The sequence below is a fragment of the Equus quagga genome, chromosome 12 (genome assembly GCF_021613505.1).
Source record: "Equus quagga isolate Etosha38 chromosome 12, UCLA_HA_Equagga_1.0, whole genome shotgun sequence".
In the NCBI taxonomy this organism is placed as follows: Eukaryota; Metazoa; Chordata; class Mammalia; order Perissodactyla; family Equidae; genus Equus; species Equus quagga.
Window position 1 is genome coordinate 17,002,220 of NC_060278.1, and position 23,097 is coordinate 17,025,316.

The following is a 23,097-nucleotide window of genomic DNA, read 5'->3' on the forward strand; positions in this document are numbered from 1 at the left end:
TATAAACAAATAATCACATATAACCATGTTTTTCCCTCTCTTAGATAAAAGGTAGCAAACAATAGACACTGGTTTATTGTTTACTTTTTCACTTTATATATCCTGGAAATTACTCATAACTAGAGCATAGTGTGCCATTATGTCGCTGTGTCATTGTCCATTCAATCAGTAGTCTACGGATATTTGGCTTGTTTGCAGTTTTTTGGAATTCCCAATTGTATTGCAACAAAGTGCCTTGTGAATTTGTCTTACTGCATTTTTGCCAATGTATCTTTGGAAAAGATTTCTAAAAATAAGATTGCTTGGTCAAAAAAATAAATGCCTAAGTTTTGGCTTGATATTGCCACAATTTCTTCTGTAGGAGTTGTACCATTTTGCATTCTCATCAGCAAAGTATAAGAGCACCTGTTTCCACACAGCCTCACCAGTAACTTGTTTTCAAAATTCTGGATTTTTATCATTCTGAGAGGTGAGAAATGGTGTCTCACTGAAATTTGTATTTGTATCTCCCTTATTATGAGTGAGATTGAACATCTTTTCATATAAATAAAGGATATTTGAATTTTTTTCAATGCACTCTGTTTCTATTCTTCTTAGAAGCTTTCACATATTAGGTATATTAACTCTTTGTATTACACATTGCATTTTTCTCAGTTTATCTTTAACATTTTACTTTGCTTATGGTGTTTTAATTTTTGGGGGGCATTTTAATTCATTTACCAATATGATAACTTTTTAAGTAGTAAGTTTTAGAAAATTTCTCTTCCTCTGAGCAGTTTAGATGTTTTCTCATTAGGGACAGTGAGAATTGTAACTAATTTGTTTCACTTTTTGCCTTGGCAGCAAACTTTTTGTTTGAATAACCTGCGTAGCTGTGTAATTATCATATCTTACGTATCTGAAATATCACCTTGTTTAATTTTTTTCTTTAATTTGTATTTACTGCAGCCTAGATTTTTCTTTAGTATTTCTAGTTTTCGATCTTATAAGCCATGACAGATTCTTTGTTAAATAAATGTGGGTATTAATAAAGAAAAGATTCTTGCAGTCACTGACATACAACTTTAGGGGCTGGTGGCGTGCAATGGAGGTGGTAGTGGAGAAGGTTGGGGAAAGCCTGGCCCGGTCCCTCACGTACCCCACTCCCGGGCAGGTGGCTCAACCACCATAGATCTTTGAGTTTCCTCATTTATAAAATGAATGGTTTAACTATATCATAGTGTTAAGAAACCGTCTCAAATGAAAGTTATGTAGCGATTAACTATTCTAATGTATAAATGACCTGGTTTGTTGAAAGACCTAGGGGCTGACAGAAGTTCCAGAATTTTTTGAGATAATATACAGAAATTAATCTCTCTGAAAGTGAAAAAAATGACTATCATCCCGTTAGTCATCCCTCGGACAGTTCAGCACCGTATTTTGAATCACATCTCTATGTGACGCCTGATAAGCACAGAGCTCAATGCGTGGTGATTCATTTATTTATCAACTGGTACTCCTTGATTTATAATTTTATCAAATCGGAAAGCTGAAAGTCTTGTTTAATTTATGAGAGTGTCCCAAACTGCACATAGTTATTTAAATGAAGCTTGTCTTCTTACAGTAAAGGCTGTAATAATTCTACATAAACTATAACTTGTGTACAAATGTAAAGTTATTTTTTCCTCTTATTTTAGAGTGTGGAGGTGTACTGACTGGTACTTACGGTTCTCTTACGTCTCCGGGATATCCTGGAAACTATCCCCCCGGAAGAGACTGTGTCTGGAAAGTTATAACCAGTCCTGACCTCCTGATAACATTTACTTTTGGGACCCTGAGTCTGGAGCACCATGAAGATTGCAGCAAAGATTATCTTGAGGTATACAATTGTATTCAGATAGAACTTACCCCAATATGATTAGGACTCAGGGAACTATGGTTGGTGATGCACAAAGATGACCACAATTTTTTAGCACATGTTGCATGTATTTTTCAATGGGCAGCCAGTGTCTAAGCCTCTCTGTCTTCCTGTTCTTAATCATGCCAGCTCTTGCTTCTTCTGGGTTCCATTTGAATCTGGGAAACAGACTGCCTTGCCTTCCCCTGTCATTTCCTGTCAGCCTAGTCCCCTACCATGGGAATAGCGGAATTAATGAAATAAACAGTCATTAACAGCTATCTTCTCCAATGCAGATTCAAACCTTCAGTTCTCTGGGATAAATTATTAAGGTGTTTCACAAGTTGCCTTATAGTGTTCCATGAAGAAAAATAACTTAATAGCGATTGTGTTGAAGTGGATTGCTGAAGGGTGAGGCTCCCTGAAATATATTGATAATAATCACTGGGAGGAAAGGAGTCAACCTGTGTCCCTTCTACTTACCATTAGTAAAAGATCAAAGTATGGAAGAGGAAAAAAGGCTGTATATTTAATGCCATAAGCATATAGGTATACCACGTTGTGCTCCATTTGTAGACTGAAAAGATCATTGAGAAGATTGAGTTCTTATGTTGCTCCTGTCTTATCACCATAAATCTCAGTACACCTTGCAGTAGTGATAAAAGACAATATGCTTTTCCAAGTCCATTAGGGAAGAACACAGTCCTGTGGAATTATTCATAAAGGATGAGGGTGCGGCTGTCAAACAGGGACTTCACAAGTTAAAGTCATTAGTAATTAAGCACTTGTAATGGCCTTGAAACCTTTGGGAATGACTGAAGATCTACCTCTCCCTGGAAAATTTTGGCAGGAAAATTTTTTAAATGTTGACATTAAAGTGAATTTTCTTGAAATTAATTTCAATAAATTCCATCAAATTAAAATTAGAGGCATTTTTTTCATTTCTACGGATTAGTTCCGGCCTACATGTATAATAGAAAGTATCAATCATTCTGATAATACTGAAATGCCTCTCATTTCTCAACAATATTTCAGGGACTAGCTAAATATAGGAATAAAGTAATGCTGCTTTAAAGTTTTGCTGCCAATAGAAAAACTAATTTGAGTAGACAAAGTTGGTCATATTAAAATATCATTTAGTTCCTTGATGGCTTGGTGTTCTATATAGTACAGAATTCACGGTTACAACAGAATTATGACGAGGTTGCATGATTATTTAACAGATTAAAAGTGAACAACTAAAAAGAATTTGTAAGGTCATATCATCATTATTTCAGTACTTAGTTACTATTAAAGTTGCACTTTTTAAAATCATTAAACTCTTTATGTTGCATCTAACCTGACTTCACCTCATTTTTCACCTCTGATCCTCTGAATACCTAGACCAAGTTGTGAATCAGTTGGCATTGCTGGCGTTCCTTCTTCTTCTCTCTTTGCATATATTCATTTTCTTCTCCTAGATCGCTAGAAATTCATTATTTCAAAACAAACATCTTGCGGGTTAGGGGAGGGGGAAACTTGGAAAGAAAACATTGAGAAAAATTCATGAGAAACATTCAAAGCATACATTTAGCCTGGGAATCACAACTCAGACAGAGGATAAGGCATCAGGGATGATGGGAGAAGGCGGTTCCCTTTACTGAACCCCAAATGTGTGTTAGATGTGGACGTGATACGAAAACCTCCCAGAGCCACACTTTTAAATGATGAGTTTTCTGAAGTTAATGTTCAAAAGGAACTGGGTTTGTTAAAATCTGACCACTTCGAGCTTAATGGTTCATTCGTTTGTTTTAGATTCGTGATGGTCCTTTGTATCAGGACCCTGTTCTTGGGAAATTCTGCACCACATTCTCTGTCCCACCACTGCAGACTACAGGGCCCTTTGCCAGAGTTCATTTCCATTCTGACAACCAGATTAATGACCAAGGCTTCCATATCACCTACTTAACATCGCCTTGTAAGTAACCTGATAATTGAGAGCTGAATATGGATGTGAAGGGTAGTGCCATGCTTATAGCTGTTTTACATTTTAATGTGAGGCTGCAGATGATTGACTGACTTAGACTAATAACATGTCTTTATAAATGTTTCTCTCATGGCTCCAGATTTTTTCTCTATCTTCCCAATGTTCTATTATTAATGCTACAATACCCCTTGATCCCTAAATTATGGGATCCATGCTGTGGTAGATATGTGTGATGCATCTAAAAGTAAATAATTCAGACATCAGTTCCCTAGCGGTTATTCAATGTTTTGTTGTGAGAGATGTTGTTCATGAGAGAAATGCAATCTATCTTGAGATATATCAGATTTTACAGCTATCATGCCTTTAACTTGCACTGATACTTTAAAACAAACTAACAAAAAACAATGAAATGCTCCATAATTTTTATTTTAGGCCTGTAAAGGATTTTTTTCTTAACATTACATCATTGTGCCATGATGAGAATTAACAGGAAAAACACCTTTTATGTCTCGATATCATGAAGAATAACAATGAACATCTTTTCGCTGGTCCCCTTTCTCCAGTTACTTTGGCTTCTGGCTGAATCCGCAGCTGACCTTCTGTCATTTGTGTAGTCCACACCTGTTTTCTGTGCATATCAACTGTCCCCTGACCACATCTTGCTATTCTGTATTCATTAGTCCTTTAATCTGATTCATTTTTCTAGTTATATATTTTATTTTATGTGCATTTTATGAACTGCCTCGAATCTTTTTGGACTGAAGGAGAGCATACGTGTCTTTAAAAAGCAATTTATAGGAGAGGATGTTAGATTGGAAGTTAGATCACACACTTCTACATCTGTTCCTTTAGTCACTACATGGATGTCCCATAAATACGCATTAAACTGAAAATCTTATAAGTAGAGGTACAAGCCTATACAGGGTGAGTAAAGGGGTATATGATTGTGTCTGTGTGTGTATGCAGGTGTGAGTGAATTTTTAAAAACTGTGTTTAATGCCTGGGAGCCAGAGGAATGGCCATCCACATGACCTTTGCCTTCTCTTCCCTGTTCTCTTTAGCGGATCTGCCTTGTGGAGGGAACTACACAGATGCAGAGGGTCTTCTCTCTGCTGACTTGTCTGGACCTTTCACTCGCAACAGACAATGCGTCTATATTATAAAGCAGCCCCTGGGAGAACAAATACAGGTCAACTTCACTCATGTGGAGCTGGAAGGCCAGAGTGGCTGTTCTCAGAGTTACATTGAGGTAACTTTTACTACTCAGTGGCCCTTAGATGATGTTTATCAACATTTTTATACTCTGTAGAGCAGTGGTCTTCAAATGGTTGTTGTGCCAGAAGCATCCAGATCACCTCGATGATTTGGATGTTAGAAATGCAATTCTGTACCCTACCCCACACCTGCTGAATCAGAACCTCTAGGAGTAGGCTCAGCAATTTGTGTTTTAACAGACTCCCCTCTCCCCAGGTGATCCTGATGCAAGCTAGAGTCTGAGAACAACTGTTCCAGAGAGTAGGAGAGAATTTGCCAAAAAATAGATCTACAGATGGTGGAACAGGAGATTGTTCATGGAACAGCAAAGGACGAAAATGAAAGCTGAGACTAGAAGCTCGTAATAATGCTAGATTACAAGCTATGAAACTGAGCCCTAATCATCAAGGAGAATGGAAATACGTAGGACTAGTAGGATTGACTAATAGGATATGGATTTCCGAGCTTGTCCCGGACAATTTTATTTGTGAGGGAACTCAACCTAGAGAAGTAAAAGGATTTGCCCAGGTGAGCTAGCTAGTCAGTGGCAGAGAGTTAAGTTAAAGCACTGGATAATTCTTGTTTTAGAGTTTAGGTTTTTTTTCCTTCATTGGTTCTGCTTGCTCAACTTCAGAAAACTTCAACTCTGATTTAAGTGTGTGTAATGGTTGTAATAAGAATATCTGAAACAAAAAAGCCACTTTTGTTTGCCTGGTCTGGTATTATTTTTGCTTAGTGATTAGCCAAGCCACAAATTAAAGTGTTGAGCAAGAGAAACAAAACCCTTTTTGTGGGGCACAATCATTGTATATATACTCAGAGAGGCACTGTCAATTTTGTTTGCTCATGTAAATTAGACCAATTTGTTTTTCCAGGAAAAACCTATGTAGCCTTTTGCCCTCTTCCCTCTGTCGCATGTGGAGAGAGTAAGCATAAAATTTTAGCATAAGATCTGGACTTAGCTGAAAAATGAAGAAAGGCATTGACCATGGCACCACAGCAAAATCTTTTTTAATCCAGAGATTTTTATCTCAGATGGTGAGGTGAATGTGTATATTCACTCAGTTTGTGTTTTCTAAAGTCTCTCATAAAATACGTCAGTTTTACACTATGCAGCAATATTAGATATTTTTATGTAAATAAAAATTAAATTTCCAACATCTGTATTTTTACTTTGAGAATAGTAAAAATAGCTCACACATAGAGAGTGTTTACTGTGTAGTGAGGGTGCTAGTCTAAGACTTTAAAATCCGATAATAAATGCATAGGATGGTTACTGTCTCCTTATAGCCTGTTGGGATACAGTACCTGCTTTACATAAGGTAACTCATTGAACCTTCACCCCAACCATTATTATTCCTATTTCGATATTAGGAAACTGGAGCCCAGAGAAATTGTCACTTGCCGTGGTTACTTGTCTGGGGACCGGTGGAGCTGGGAACTGAATGTAGTAGTTCCAGTTCTACTGTTCTCTGATAAGAACAGAAATGCAATAGTGTAGCTACAACGACCAGAGCTGGCTCACCTTCCCTAAAGAGGAAGCTCTCGTGAATTTCCCAATTCCATACCTGGCTTCCTGGTCACAGGACTGTAACATGGAACCAGGCATGATACTCTTCTCAGATAGGCAAAAACGTAACTTTAATTTTCAGGGAAATCTGAGTACCTTTCTAACGGATTCTTTATGGTGGCTCTAATGCCCATCAGAGCATCTGGAATGACCTGTCCTCTGTGGCTTTGCAGTACACGCTAATTGAACTTCAATAAAGAGTTACGTGAACTCTGCTGAATTGTTCTGAAAAGTTAACAGAAAAAAAAATTCATAAAACTAGCATTGAAAGATTTAACTTTGATGAACAGAATGGCAGAATATTTTGTAGCCAGAATGGGATTAGAGTCAATTCATGTAAGTTCTCATTCTAGTTCAGTCATTTGGTGACTGTATAATCTTGGGCAATTCTTTATCTGATGCTTCAGTTCCTACTTCCAAAAGATGCCTTACCTATTCCTCCAACCTTTGCAATGATAAATCAAGGAAATGAATCATAAAAAAAAAAAACTTGAAGAATTAAAAACATTCTATAAATGCAAGGTTTTCCCAGGCTAAGTTTCCAACTCCTGCTTTGAGCTTATCAGTTCAGAGATAGACGATGAGACCCCTTCATGGCTGGCCATTGAAGTACCAACATTCTGATGTGCACTTACACCCACAGAGTCTTTATCAAATTTCCCTCCATGGAAAAACAGACTTCCCTGTTATATCTTTGACGATCCTAAAGGAATACAACCAATTGCTTTGTAGAATTTTAGCACCAGCAGTGGCCTCAGAGGTCATCTAATCTAGATCCTTAATTCTACAAATGAGGAAATTGAGGTCACAAAGGTCAAACTCAGAATAGGATTTAGATTTACCTACATAGGATTCTAGATAGATGTATATTGATCAGATTAACGTTCTTGCCATTAAATCATATCTATCTATTGGGAAAATTTATGAAGTAAGCCCATGTTTTAAAAATTACACTTACTTTTTATGTCCTTTAGACAGTGGGCATGAAAGAAAGTGATACTGGAATCAAATTCAAATGACATTGTTATGACTCAATATATTACTCCCCAAAATGGTGGTTTCATTTTTAAAAGGTATACCTAAAAAGTGAAATGTTTAGACAAAGGAATAAAAAAAAAAAAAAACCCAGTGATAATATTTCAGATACATCAATGTTTTGGAGGGGAGATGACTTTGCCATTTACTGACTCAATTTATAAGAGAAGACAACCCAAAATTTTGGAAAGAGTGAACAGAGAGGGAATTCTAAAGAGATGTGGGAGAATGACAATAGGGAATTTTCTTCTGAGTGGGAATGGCTGCACTCCTAGGAATCCCCGATCTCTTCATTATGTGGGTCCGGATGCCTTGTTGCCGTGTGAATATATCCTTTAAATGAAGATTAAGATACCATTGCCTGATGGATCTCTTTTATGTACAGTGTGGTTTTGAAAGAGAGCTCCGTAGACATTTATTTGAGAATAAAGTTTAACTACAAAAGATAATAAATGTGGTATTGCCCAGAACCAGTGTAGCATATCTTTCTTTTCCTTTTTTTTTTTTTAACGGGAAGCATACATTTATATATTAATTCTTAGATTTATAGATCTCTCTCAACTAAACTTTCTATTTCCACAAACACACATTGCCCATGGGTGATGTGATGTGACTGGTAGCAAAAGAATGAGTATAGCAAGAACAGATCAACTATTAGTTCATCTGTTTTTTTCTGAGAGAGCTTTTAAATTCTATAGAAAAGTTGAATGAATGTGACAGAAGCTTCTTTTCAGAATAAAAAGCAGCACCTCTCATTAATATTTCATAAGTGATTTAAGCCTTCTCAACTCTGAGGGAAGGACACATAAGGTAGTAATGAAAGTTTAATTTTTAATCCCAGAGAATGCAAGTAGTAGGCTGAATAATTATTTCAGAAGCCTTTGTAATGCTAAGGCCAGAGCTCGAAATGGGATGTGGAAGGAAATGAATAGAACTGTTCACCCCACCAAATCTCCTTGACCAGCTCCGAATCCTCTGTGTCCTCTCTCCCCCAGCCTTTGGGGCAGTGGAAAGCCAACACTATGAGACTGATAAGCGGAGGGGAAGGAGTGGTGCCTTCTGGGGAAACAGGAGGGCTGGTGGGGAAGCTGTTCCTTCTCAGAAGTGGAAAGCAAACAAAAATCAATGGCATAGGAAAGCTGAAGACTATAATTAATAAGGGGGAGAAGTAAGTTACATTAAATTTGGTTTCTGAAATCTAGGGAATGTATACCTATTCTATAAGTGTCATGGAATGACAAATTAATCATATTTTAGATCTCTTACCAATCCCAGTAAATTCACAAAGCAGAAATTGTACACATATCTCTTTACAATGCAGTGCAACTAGAAATTATTGAGTAAAAAGTTTAAAATGCCCAACCACTTGGAAACCTATAAACTCTCTCCTACGTAATTACTGGATTAAGGAAGGAAATAGAGAATGAAATGAAAGACAATGTAAAAAATCACAAAGAGAAAATGAGGTATATCAAAACGCGGGATACCTGATGAAACTCAAATTCCAGATAAAATCTTTAAGATTTTAAAGAAAGAACCAAAAAATTGGGAGAGTGGGAGAATACAATAAGCTGGAACCCTGAAGATCTGGGTTCCCTCTGGAACTTTTATCATTTCCTCCCTCTCTCCCTCCCTGTATTCCCCACCCCCACCACTCCCAGCTGGCCCTACCCAGCATTCCCACCTCTCCACATGTCTTTAGATGAATTCAAATTCACAAAGGACTTCCTTTTGCTCTTTATTAGGCATTGAAGCTATTCAGCTCCAGCCTGGGATAGGGCTTTGACTTTTGGTCTGACTGCGCCTACTTCTTACCCCAAGGGGACATGCTGGTCAGAGTCTCATGGCTGTGATTCACACAGTAATTCTTAAGGGTATAAACCCAAATCGCAGAGAAGGAATAAGACCTGTGACAATTGAAGCTGGAATGTAACAGCAGCGAGCAAATGCACCACAGTAGGCTGAGGCATATTGTTTTCCAGTTAAGTGCATGTTGAAATTAATTTTAGTTCGGAGAAATAGTTCTCCAGAGATGGCAGAAAACAAAGGAAATGGGGAGCTGTTCAATAGTTTGCACTCTTTAGCATATTGGCTTTGGGGTTTGGCAGAGACTAGAAACATTTGGTTAGTTTCTTAGCTCTGTTGTGGTCAATACAGTTTTTGCACAATTACTTGGCCATCCTGGTGCTTTGTAATGAAGTGATAAAACATACCATTGCTCAGGTGAAATTATTCTATAGGTTGGCGTAGTGGGAGCCAGGAAAAAGACTGAGACAGTAGAAGCACCTAGTTTTGGAATTGCCAGAGGTTGTATAAGTAGGTTCTTCCTGTATGTGAAGGAGTTGTGTGCTCCCATGGAGACCACAAAACCAATGGAACAAGTGAGATGGAGAACAGTGAGTGAGAAGACACTATGGAAGGGGCATCAGTTAAGAACACTACAGACTATTAGGGCAAATGGAGCGGGAGGCCAGTACTCTCTGATGGACATGAAAACAATATTGCGTGCAAACATGATAAAGGCCTTCAACTCTCTGTTTTACTAAAGGCATGATATTTAATATCAGTAAGCCTCAGTTTCCTCATCTGTAATAGGAATAGTAATACGAATCTTCTCAGAAGAGCTAAAAGAGGTCATTCATTCATTTATCTATTCTTTTTCCAAATATTTATCAAACAACTTAGATGCCAGGCTCTGTGCTAGGGGATGGGTGTGTAAAATAGACAGATATTAAACAAGTAAGCACACATCTACATAATTTCAAGTTGGGAAGAGTATCGTGAAAGACAGAAACAGTCCTATGAGAGAAAATAATGGCTGATGCCGTTAGTTGAATGGTCAGAGATAGCTTCCCTAAGGATGTCACATTTTGAGTCTGAAGATGAGCAGGAACAAGCAACGCAAAGAGAAGGAAGATTCAAGGTAGAGGGGCCAACATAGCCTAGAGACCAAATCGAGAAAACACTTGAAGATATGGAAATAGAATAGTGTGGCTGGAATCACAAAAGAGGGGAGGAGACAAACAAGAGTTAGGCAGGAGCTGGATCTTGTAGGACTTTGTAGATGGAGGTAAATAACTTAGCTTTGCTAAACAAAACGGGAAACAATTAGACTGTTCTTTGCATAGCGCCTGGCACACCAGTGAATGATTACTAACAGTTAACACGATGATGGCTCTGATGATGATGATGGGGAGGAGAAGAGATGGGAGCAGAAGGTGACACACTGGAGTTTGCAATCACGTGGGAACACACTTCTAGGTAATACTAGACAAACATTCCTGATTTTAGAAAAGCAGATTTTAAAAACATCAGGTGAAGGATAGCTAGAGATATCAAGGATTACTCTATTGATAGAGATATTAGAAGGGACACTGTTTTATGGGGCATAAAAAGCTTTAAAATTTTAACTATGAAATCATGAAACATCATAATGAGTAATGAAGGCTAATAACCTCAGAAAATTTTTAGTCCCTGTGTGGCTTCGCTCATCTCTTATCCCTCACTCTTTATTCTCTCCTTTTGAGTGAGGCCACATCCCCCTCCTATGTGCCCCGATTAACCCAGGCTGGTCTCCAGGATCACGTCTTCACTTACTTAAGGGGCATTTCAACCTGAAGTTCACATCACAAGAAGCCTCATGTGAAACACTGCTGTGTGATCGGGTCCTGTTTTCAGCTCTTGGCTGGACCAAGCCTAAGTGCCGGCATATTTGGTTTGCTTTGAATTAAAATGTAATACTTAAATAGAGTTTTGAAATCATTATACAAAACAAATCTGCATACACAGCAGATACAAACAAATGAGCACACGTATTAAGATGTGGCTGTAGGACCTGATCTGTTCCAGATGTTAAAGCTTGCTTCTCACTGGGCTCTAGATCTCACACTGAAAATTTCATATAAACTGTGTTTTTCAGCCCAGTTAATTTTAGCTCTCTCTACAGGAAATAGTTTCTTTATAAGAACTCTGTTTGTTTATTTTTCATTTTTTATGAGTAGTTTCTCTTCGGGAACTTGTTCAATCTGATGAATGTAAAAGTCAGAAGCCATCTGGGCTATTCCATTGGCCAAAAATTGTGGATCACAGGTTATATATTGGGTCTCTGGGCCTGAAACAATCAGTGTTTGCTGGATGAATAAGGCAATCAAAGAAAAATCTGGGCCTGGTCCACAGAACATTAAAATTTTGAAGTGGTCCTTATCATTTCTTTGCAAATGTGATCCACTATAAAGAATGAATTTGGAGCGACACCTCTATAGGTGACCATGGCATGGCTTCACCCAACTTTGAAAAAAAAGCGCTTTCTTAATACAAACCAGGTTCAAATGCGAGTCGTTTTTCTCTAAGTTATTGCTGCAATAACAATAAAACAAATCAAAAACAGTAACAAAAAATTTCTGTGGCTTACAACAAGTACGTTGATTCCTTGCTCATGTTAACATGTTGGTTTTGGGTCAGTGGCAGCTCTGCTGGTCTGTTCCTTGTCCCATCTCTGCCTGGAACCCAGGCTCTTGGGCTTGTGAGAGGGGAAAGTAAAAGATGGTTGAATCACACAGTGACTCCCCAAACTTATGCTTGGAAATTGGTACCTCGCTTCTGCTCACTTTCTGCTGGGCGAAGCAGCAAGACCTAGGCCCATAGTCACTGGGAAGGGTAAGTATTAATTCTGCACGGGGAGGCATTGCAAGTCACATGGCAATGAGCAGAGACTTTCAGCCCTCTTATAAGGAGGGACATGAATAATTAGGAAAAGTAATACAATCTATCTCAGTGCAGGAGCACAAAGGAAGGAGATTTTTCTTGGAGTGGGAGAAGAGGGTGCTAAATCACAAGTCCTCGAATATTGAATGCAGGATGTGCTGCAGCAGTATATGGATCACTTTAGAGCATTTGATGAATTTTAGTTGAAAATCTCTTTCAAATACGTTATGGTTAAGGTATTGCCATGTCTGAGATCCAGGGAGAATATAGGCTTTCAGAATTAATAAGGTTTCATTTCCACAGAGAGAGGAACACAGCCAAAATCAATCGTACCTTCTAGGTTTAGGGCCCTTGAGCCCTGTAAGCTCCTCTTAAAACATTTGGACTGCAGCTGCTTTCTCCTTGCTAGAGTCCTTGAATTTCATTAGTGAGGCCCAGGGGAACGGCTCACTTAGTTTGCTCTGATGCTATTTGGCTGTTTTTCTTCCTTCTTGTCATCTTCTAATGGGCAAAATGGAAAAGAGAGCCTCCGATCTTAGCAGGAGCGAATGGAGCCCTGGAGGATTAGAGAGCAGGAAGATATCTTACTCTGTGTTTTATGCTTTATGGTTTCCAAGAATTGCAGTCTATGTCTGCATCTCTAACAACAATGGAACCATCATACCATGCCTTACAGTTAACGAATCCACAGGCATTTGTTAAATAGCTCTTTGCAAAGTTCTATGTTAGATGCTGAAGGCGATACAGTCTTTCCTCAGAAATTTGCTGTTCATTTAGAGCGATCTTTAGTATAGCTTTACAGTATGTGAAATTTGTGTTACAGCTCCTAGAAAGGAACTAGTTTGGTATGAGTCAGGGGAGAGGCATGTGATTTTCATGTCTGTGTAAGACTCATCATATGGCTGTACATAATTTAGTCACCCTCCTATTATTAGACATTTGGAATATTTTCAATTCTCGTTATTATAGAACATAATTTAATGTGAATCCTTGTGTGTCTATGCCTGTATCTCAAATGATTTCCTTATGTTAGAATGTTCAAAATGGAGTTACTGGGTCCAAAACTATGAACATTTTGAAGACTCCTGATACATACATATTGTCAAATTATTTCCCAGAAATTTATCCTTCCATCAGATATGGATGGGAGTAACAGTGCTACCATATCCCCACCAGCTTTGTCATACTTTCAAAATTTTCCTTTTACTGCCCGTTCTCTTTGGTCTGGATAACCTTTCAAGTTCAGCTTAAAGGTTATTTCCACTGAGAAATATTCCATAATCCCCTGGATGAGTTCAGAGTTTTTGGTTAAGTCAATGATTCTCTATACTTTAAGACCTTTTTATATCACCCTTTCACTATTCTGAAATGAAATTCATAGATGACATACCCTCACTACACACATTACATTAAAAAATATAAAGTTAGGGGCCGGCCCGGTGGTATAGTGGTTAGGTTTGCGTGTTCCGCTTTGGCAGCCTGGGGTTCACCAGGTCGGATCCTGGGTGCGGACCTACGCACTGCTTATCAAGCCATCCTGTGGCAAGTGTCCCACATATAAAGTAGAGGAAGATGGGCACAGATGTTAGCTCAGGGCCAGTCTTCCTCACCAAAAAGAGGAGGATTGGTGGTTAGCTCAGGGCTAATCTTCTTCAAACAAACAAAAAAAGAAGAAATATATAAAGTTATAAGCATAAGATTTAGGAGAAATAAAGCAAAGTAAAAAATATGTATGTATTTATTTCAATACGTTAAAAGCCTGGGAAGCTGCGCTTGGAACAGAAGGAAGTAGTAATTCGTTTGCTCCCTGAATCACTGTGGATGCCACAGCACAAACACAGGCTGACAAGGCTGTGTAGGTTGGTGATGAATTTTCTGAAATGGTGACCAACTGTTGGCAGATTTCCAGGAGGAAAAAAAGAACTTCTTTCAATTTACACTCTAATTGTAATCCTGGAAATTCCAGTGTGTGTTAAAATTGGGGAAAAAAGTTTTGTGTTTAGTAGGTAAAATACAGCTAACTTCTACATTTAGTAACAGCACTGTCACTTTTACAAAGGTCACACGGAACATAGGATAATTCTTGTGTGTGACCCTCTCTCACATTTCAGGTTGTTTAGCATCTTTAGTCCCCAGCCACTAAGTGCCAAGAGCGCCCCACCACCAATGGGTGGATAATTAAAACAAAAACAAAAAGTGCCTTCACAGATTTCCAAAATGCCTAATTGTGGTACCTACTGAGAACGGTTGTGTTAAGTAATAATACAGAATCCTGCACTTTCCCAAACAGGACACTCATGCTTTTAAAAAAATATGCTTGCTTGGGGCCAGCCCTGTGGTGTAGTGGTCTGGTTTGGTACTTTCCACTTCGGCAGCCTGGGTTCATGACTTCAGATCCCGGACGTGGACCTACACTACTTGTAAGCCATGATGTAGCACCATCCCACATATGAAGTGGAAGAAGATAGGCACAGATGTTAGCTCAGGGCTAATCTTCCTCAGCAAGAAAAAAAAATGTGCTTGCTTAACGTAAGTCCTTTGTGAGTAGTGACTGTCTTTCACAGCATTATCACTGGCACAGGCCCTGGCATTTGTTGATAATGTTAGCTGAAGGAATGGCTTAACATTTGGGTGGCTAGATCTTCCAAAATAATTCTATGTTACAGGAATAGTAGTATATCTATGGAATAATTCCTGATCTTGGTGAGAAACCTCTAGTGTTTCAACATCAAAAATGTCAAGAATAACAATGGCTATTCTTTAGTCCCCATTTTCTATTACTAGGCATTTTGCTAAGGAATTCATACTATTGTCTTATCTATTTAATTCCAGAACTCTTGAGCTAGTCCTATACTTAGTAACTTGTTCAAGGTTACTGAAGGAGGTTTGTAAGTGACAGAGGTAGGAATTAAACCCAGCTCTATACGACTCCATAGATTGTGCTCACGGCCAATACACTGTAAGATATTGATCACTGATTTAAAACAGGTGGTCTTTATCCTATGCCGGAAATTTTCTTTTGCTTCTAACTTTCTAAGAGTTTTGCTTCCAATAAATAGGAATGTTAACAAACTTTTGGACATCTATGGAGATGTATGGTTTATCTTATTGGATTTATTGATGAGCTTAATTGATAATTTGTAATTTCAAACAATTCGAGCATTACCTTTATTCTCATATTTGATTTCATATATAAACCTAACAAAGGAGTGAATTCATTTTCTAGAACTGTGATTAGGATTTTTGTATCTATATTAATAGATGAGATTAATTCATAGTTTTCATTTGTATTATCTGTGTTGGGATTTGGTAGGATGGTGCTGAGAAAAACTAGCTGGGAATTGTTTATGTCTGAGGGTGCCTTAGGACAAATTATATATGGGAATTATCTGTTCCTTCAAAGTTTAAAATAACTTACCAGGTAGAGCATCTTTTGGGAATTTTTTTGGGGAAAGTAATTATTTGATAATGTTTTAAGTTTTACCCATAGCTTATTGTCTATTCAGATTTTATATTTCTTCCCCTTGAGATAATTTAAGTAATTTATATTTTTTCTAGAAATAACCATTTTAAACATTCAACTATATTAGAGTAGAGTTGTACATAGAATTATGACATTAAACAGATTCCTCAGTATTTGTCATTTTTAATTTTGTGTATTTGTGCTTATTTTCTTTTTTCTTTATTGCCAAAGTTATGTCTTTTATATCTCCATCCCCCGACTGTTACCGATCCGCTCATTTTGCCTGCCACACAGTGTGCCGATTACCAAGATGACAGGTTTGCAGCAGAGAAATGGTTTATTCACAAGGCAGCCAAGTGAAAAGACGGGAGAATCAGTCTCAGATCTGCCTCCCCTAAAGTGGGGATTAGGGATTTTTATAGGATAGAGGAGCAGGGTGGTCTGAAGTGTGGGAATAGAAGATTGGAGGTGGGGAAAAGTGAGGTAGTTGGTGATCTGTGCAGGCGTAGTCAAGCTTCATGGTTCTTCATAGGATGCATGTTCACAAAATGGTGGCATTAGCATGATCTGAGGGTGGAGTTTTCGGCTCCCTAACCTCAAAGGGTCACCTGTCAGGCATTCACTCAGGCCCGGGTGATGAGTCAGTGGTCTTAACTGGCCTGAACTGGACAAGGAGTCCGCTGTCAGTTCCTGAAAAATGTAAGCACCTGTTACCATGGCAACCCAAGTATGAGAGATGTTACCTACAGGGTGGGGGTTAGTAATGTGTTATCTAACTACTTTCGCAAACAGACAACTAACTGAGTATAGTTAAAGTGTGTTGGCCCCCTGATTTTATAACCTCCTTTAAGAAACAGTCCCTGAATATATTCATAAATTCTAATTTCTTTTGTATTTGTTTGTAAGGTTTTCTTTTATTTTTACTGTATTATTCGTCATTTTAATCCTTTTTCCAATTTTTCAGGCTGACTCCTTTATTCTCTCTCTCTTTCTTTCTTCTACTTTTCTGTCTGTCTTTCTTTCAATAATGAAAACAGTTTAGTCTATGACTTCCTCTGATTACAGATTTGGCTGAAACTTGTGTACTTTGATGTTGTGTTCTCATATTTGGCTGTTTTCTAAATAGTCCAAAATGGTAAATTTATTTCCTCTTTGACATTGTAGAAATTATTAGGAGAACATTTAAAAAATTCTTATGCTTTTGGATATTTTTCGACTCAAGATTTTGTCAGTTTTTAGTGTTATTTCACTGTGCTACAAATGATCCACTGACTACTTTCAAATATAATATAAATACGTAACCCAAATTAAATTGTAACTCATTTTGAATCTGCCATTTCCTCATCTCCAAATAATGCTATCATTGCCGATGTGCTTTTGTTGATTAGGATTAAAGATTTATTTTATTCCTCTGTTTAGGTTCGAGAAGATGAAACCTTACTTGGAAAAGTCTGTGGCAATGAAACCTTCTCTCACATTAAATCCATTGCTAATAGTATCTGGATTAGGCTTAAAATAGATGCTTCTGTTGTAAGAGCCAGTTTCAGAGCTCTTTATCAAGTCGGTAAGAAAACTTAGGCCTTAATTTTTAAATGTCTAATTTGCCTGATTGTAACCTTTTAATTTCTTGAGGTAATTTAGTCATTTTCTGTCCTCCAGTGGCAAGGAAATAATTCTAATAGCAAGATCACATTCCAATTTATCCTTCTAAAATTAGATTTTGCAATAAAATTGAGGGCAAGAATCTTTTATTTCTGGACAAACACTACTATCATTTTTCATATTTACAGCTTGTGGAGGGGAATTGACTGGAGAAGGGGTCATTCGCTCACCCTTTTATCCTAACGTGTATCCAGGAGAAAAGATCTGTAGGTGGACCATCCACCAACCCCAGAGCCAAGTAGTTCTTCTCAACTTCACTAGCTTTGAAATTGGAAGTTCTGCCCACTGTGACACAGATTATGTTGAGGTAAGAGTAAAACATCTTTGAGTATTTGTTTTTGGTTGAATATTATTAAAAATATTATCTCATGTTATCTTCACATCAGTGACATGAAAAACTAGTTTGTACAGACTAATATCTTTTGTTGAGGCAAAAATCCTCAACAAGATACTAGCTAGCTGAATCCAGCAGCATATAGAAAGGATTATACACCATGACCAAGTGGGATTTATCCTAGGAATACAGGGTTGGTATACATCCACACATCAGTTAATATAAAATAAAATAAAGGAAAAAACCACATGATTACCTCAATAGATGCTGAAAAAGCACTTGACAAAATTCAGCACTTCTTCATGATAAAAATACTCAACAAACTAGGAATAGAAGGGAATTTCCTTCATATGATAAACGGCATCTATATAAAACCCATGGGTAATATCATATTTAATGATGAGACACTAAATTCTTTGCCCCTGTGGTCAGTAAAAAGACAAAGAAGTCTGTTCTCACCATTTCTCTTCTACATTATACTGGGAATACCAGCTAGGGCAATTAAGCAAGGAAAGGAAATAAAATGTATCCCAATGAAAAAGAAGGAGTAAAACTATCTCTATTCACAGGTAACATGATCTTTCATATAGAAAATCATAACAAATACACACACACCCCCCAAACTGTTAGAACTAATAAATTCAGTAAGTTGCAGGATACAAGATCAAAATATGAAAGTCATTTCTTTTTTATACACTAGCAATGAGCAATTTGAAGATAAGATCAAGGAAACAATTCCATTTAAAATAACATAAAAAAGAATAAACATAGAGGAATACATCTTTAAAAAGATGTGTAAAACATATACTCTGAAATATAAAATATCACTGAAGGAAATTGAAGACCTAAATAAATGGAAAGCCATCTTATGTTCATGGAATAGAAGACAATGTTGTTAAGATGGCAATACTCCCCAAATTTATCTAAAGATTCAATTTAATCCCTATCAAAATCCCAGCTAGTCCTTTTGGAGAAATTCACAAGCTGATTGTAAAATTCATGTGGAAATGCAAGGGAACCAGATAACCAAACGCTTCTTGAAAAAGAAGACCAAAATTGGAAGACTCACACTTACCAATTTCAAAACTAAGAACAAAGCCACAGTAGTCAAGACAGTGTGATATTTGACTAAGGATAAAGATGCGGAACAATGGAACAGAATTGAAAATCCAGAAATAAATCCATAGCTTTATGGCCATTGGTTTTTGAAAAGGCTGCCAAGAAATTTCAATGGGAAAATATGGTTTTTTCAACAAATGGTGCTGAATATCCACATGCAAAACTATGAAACTGGACCCCTTCCTTACACTGTATACAAAAATTAACTCAAAATGGATCATAGACCTAAATGTGGGAGCTAAATCCATGAAATTCTTAGGAGAAAACATGGGAGTAAGTATTCATGACCTTGGGTTAGGCAATGCCTTCTTAAATATGACATAAAAAGCACACACAAAAAAGAAAAAATAGAAAAATTGTACTTCATCCAAATTAAAAACAAATAAGCTAACTTTAAAAATGGGCAAAGAATATGAAAATATATTTCTTCAGAGAAGATATGCAAATAGCCAATAAGTGCATGAAAAAATGCTTAACATCACTAATCATCAGGAAAATACAAATGAAACTACAATGAGATAAACTGCTTCACATCTAGTAGTATGGCTGTAATCAAGAAGTCAGGTAATAACAAGTGCTGACAAAGATGTGGAGAAATTGGGACCCTGGGACCCTTTTAAAGACACTGCTGGTGAGCATATAAATGGTATAGCCTCTTGGGAAAATGTTTGGCAGTTCCTCAAAAAGCTAAACATAGAGTGGTGATTTGATCCAGCAGTTCCACTCCTAGGTATATACCCAAGGGAAATGAAAATGTATGTCCACATAAAAATTTGTTCATGCATGACTGTAATCATTATTCCTAATAGCCAAAAGTAGAAACAACCTGAATATCCATCAACTGATGAATGGATGAATGTGGTATATCTATCCAGTGGAATATTATGTGGCGCTAAAAATGAATGATGTAATGACACATGCTACAACATGGATGAACTTTGAAAACATGCTAAATGAAAGAAGCTAGTCACAAAGACCACATATTGTACAATTCCATTTATTTGAAATGTCCAGAAAAGCAGTCTATAGAGAGAGAAAGTTGGTTAGTGGCTTCCTGGGGCTGGGGTTTGAGAAGAATGGGGAGTGTCTGCTAATGGGCATGGACTGACTAAATGTTCTAAAATTGATTTTTACTACATTAATAAAAACATTTAAGAAATAGTTATTCTTGGAGCGGTTTTCCAAAATATATATCTAACAAAATAAATTTGAACATATCTTTTTTACTTAGATTGGGAGCAGTTCCATTTTGGGTTCTCCTGAAAATAAAAAATATTGTGGCACAGACATATCTCCATTTATAACATCCGTGTACAATTTTCTTTATGTCGTGTTCGTGAAAAGTTCTTCTACTGAAAATCGTGGTTTTGTGGCTAAATTCAGTACTGCAGATTTGGGTAAGAGATTGAATCTTTCTCTTGCTTTGCCTCTTGGGCTTGTATCAGAATAAATGAACAATGGAAACAAATTGTTATAGAAAATTCATCTACACTGTAAAAATTCTCAACTACACTCAAAAGCAAAGAAAATATATATTTCCTATTCAGTGCATGTTAATAGTTAATTGGTGTCTGTGAACTGAGTTATCTTAAGCGGCATTTAAGGAACATTTTTCTTTTTGAGCTTTTAAGAGATTACAATCAGATTATTTTACTTTGAATTTCAGATAGCTTGTTGGTTACTTATTCTGATAATTATTATTATTTTAATTTTAACAGCTTGTGGAGCAATTCATACAGAGTCAACAGGAACCATTCAAAGTCCTGGCCATCCAAATGTCTACCCCCATGGTGTCAACTGTACCTGGCATATATTAGTCCAACCTGGCCACCTGATTCGTTTGACATTCAGGACATTTAATCTGGAGTTTCATTACAATTGTACAAAAGACTATCTGGAAATTTATGACACTGGTTCTGAGATATTTCTTGGGAGGTGAGATTATTTTGTTTTTGTTTTTTGAACACAAAAACTTCGTGCTTTCTAGCTTTCCTGCTTCAGTGAAGATGTTAAAACCTATGTTGTGTTATATGAACCAGGTGAGATCAACATGCTTCTTAATGACCATTTCCACATCACTACTCGCTACTCTGTAGCCTTGGCTTTTAGTAATTAAGTTTTGACATGTGTAAATACCTTGAAGTCATCACCAAAATCAAGATAATGCACATCCATTATCCCCCAACTTTCTTCTTGCCCATTTTAATTTCTCACTTCTGTCTCATCCCCATCCCCTAGAAACCACTAACTGGCTTTCTATCACGCTAAATTAGTTTGCATGTTCTGCAATTGTATAAAAATGGAATTGTACTGTATGTACTCTTTTTTTGTCTGGCTTTTCTCAGTCATCATAAATTTTTTGTTGAGCTTCTTGGATCTGAGGATTTATAGTTTTATCAAATTTGAAACATTTTTGGCCATTAGTTCTTGAAATACGTTTTCTGCCTTTCCTCCCCTTTGGGGACTCTGATTACATGTATCTTAGGCCATTTGATATCATTCCACAACTGATTGATACTCATTTGAATGACTGATACTCATTCGTTTGATCTTGAGTCTGTGTTGTCTGTGTATTTCTTTTGGAAAGTTTCTATTGCTATGTATTCAAGATCACTAATCTTTTCTTCTGCAATATCTATTCTGCCATTAATCCTACCAAGCGTATTTTTCATCTCAGACATTTTAGTTTTCATTTCTACTAGTTCAACTTGGGCCATCATTTATCTCTTCCTTGTCTCTACTTTACACATTAGTTTTTTCCTCTAGCTTCTTAAATCTTTGGGATACAATTGTAACTATTTTAATGTCATTGTGTCATTTCTTGCTGTATTTTGATTGATCAATTTTTCTTGTCATTATGGTTTATAATTTCCACCTTTTCATGCCTCATAATATTTGATAGGATGCCTGACATTTTAAATTTGTGTTTTTCTTCACTAGACATTACTGTATCATGTAAGTATTTTTGAGCTCTGTTTTGGGATGGTGTTAAGGCACTTGGAAACAATTTGATCATTTCCGGTTTTGCTTTTATATTCACTTGTTTTTTGTCCCTGAAGAGTCATTGTCTTTCATTGCTTGATACCCAGTGTCTTGAGAGCCATTGTTTTATATATTTTGTCTAGATTTTTACTTGTTTCAGGTGCGGAGAAGTTGAATGATCTACCTAAAGTCAGAATGCCTCTAAGTGATAGAGCTGACTCTAGACAGTGTGCTCTATGAGTTTATGGTGTATAATTTCCATTTGTTGTGTAAGTTTATTACATTTCTGTTAATAAGTTCATTAATATGCTGTATGGCAACCTAGGATAGCTTGTAACTTTTAATTTCATTAAGCTTTTTATACATGACAGGTCACACACATAAAATCATTTCAGGGAAGTGATAACAAATATAGGATGATCTTCAGCAACTTTGTCAATGTTCTGTGTGTGAAATATATTTGTTTGTTTTTTAAGGTTAATAGGGGATATTATTAGCATTATTATTATTTATATATGTCCTAATTTTTGGTACATCATTTCAAGTGAACTAAAAGTTTTTAAACCTGTATTCTTTCTTGGTTTCAAATAGATATTGTGGGAAATCCATCCCGCCTGTTCTTACTAGCAGTACCAACTCATTAATGCTTATACTTGTGGCTGACTCTGACCTCGCTTACGAAGGCTTTTTAATAAACTATGAAGCCATTGATGCATCAGCAGGTAACAAAGCAGCATTGTATACTTAGTTTCATTTACTCCATTACAAAATGGTACTATGAGAGCTCTTCATCCCCAAACCTGTGGCACACAATGAAAGTTGTAGAGAAAAAAGTGTAGCGACTCCAGTGCCTTCCTTGTTAAAAATAGAGTAATGGTTAGTCAAGAGTATGCTATCAATGTTACATTTTCTGATTTTGATAATTGTGCAGTGGTTCTGTAAGAGAATGTTTTTGTTCTTAGCAACTATATACTGATATTTTGAGAGGTAAAGATACACGGGGTCTCCAAGTCATTCTCAAGTGGTTCAGATACTAAGTGAGTGAGCAAGTCAGAGAGCGAGAGAGAGAAAGAGAGAGAAAGCAATGGGGGCAAAATAGTAATATGTAGTAAATCTGGGTAAAAGAAATTCA

The 23,097-nt window shown here is 36.9% G+C and overlaps 1 protein-coding gene across 1 annotated transcript in view; it reads left to right on the forward strand.

Moving 5' to 3' along the window:
* Window positions 1-23,097, forward strand: part of CUBN (cubilin) — a 256,083-nt gene that overhangs the window by 29,365 nt on the left and 203,621 nt on the right. Inside the window, exons 15-22 of the mRNA XM_046679623.1 lie at window positions 1,677-1,858; window positions 3,671-3,833; window positions 4,904-5,091; window positions 17,288-17,432; window positions 17,659-17,837; window positions 20,215-20,380; window positions 20,702-20,918; window positions 22,557-22,687. Coding sequence (XP_046535579.1) covers window positions 1,677-1,858; window positions 3,671-3,833; window positions 4,904-5,091; window positions 17,288-17,432; window positions 17,659-17,837; window positions 20,215-20,380; window positions 20,702-20,918; window positions 22,557-22,687 — 1,371 coding nt within the window. The remainder of the gene's footprint in view (window positions 1-1,676; window positions 1,859-3,670; window positions 3,834-4,903; window positions 5,092-17,287; window positions 17,433-17,658; window positions 17,838-20,214; window positions 20,381-20,701; window positions 20,919-22,556; window positions 22,688-23,097) is intronic.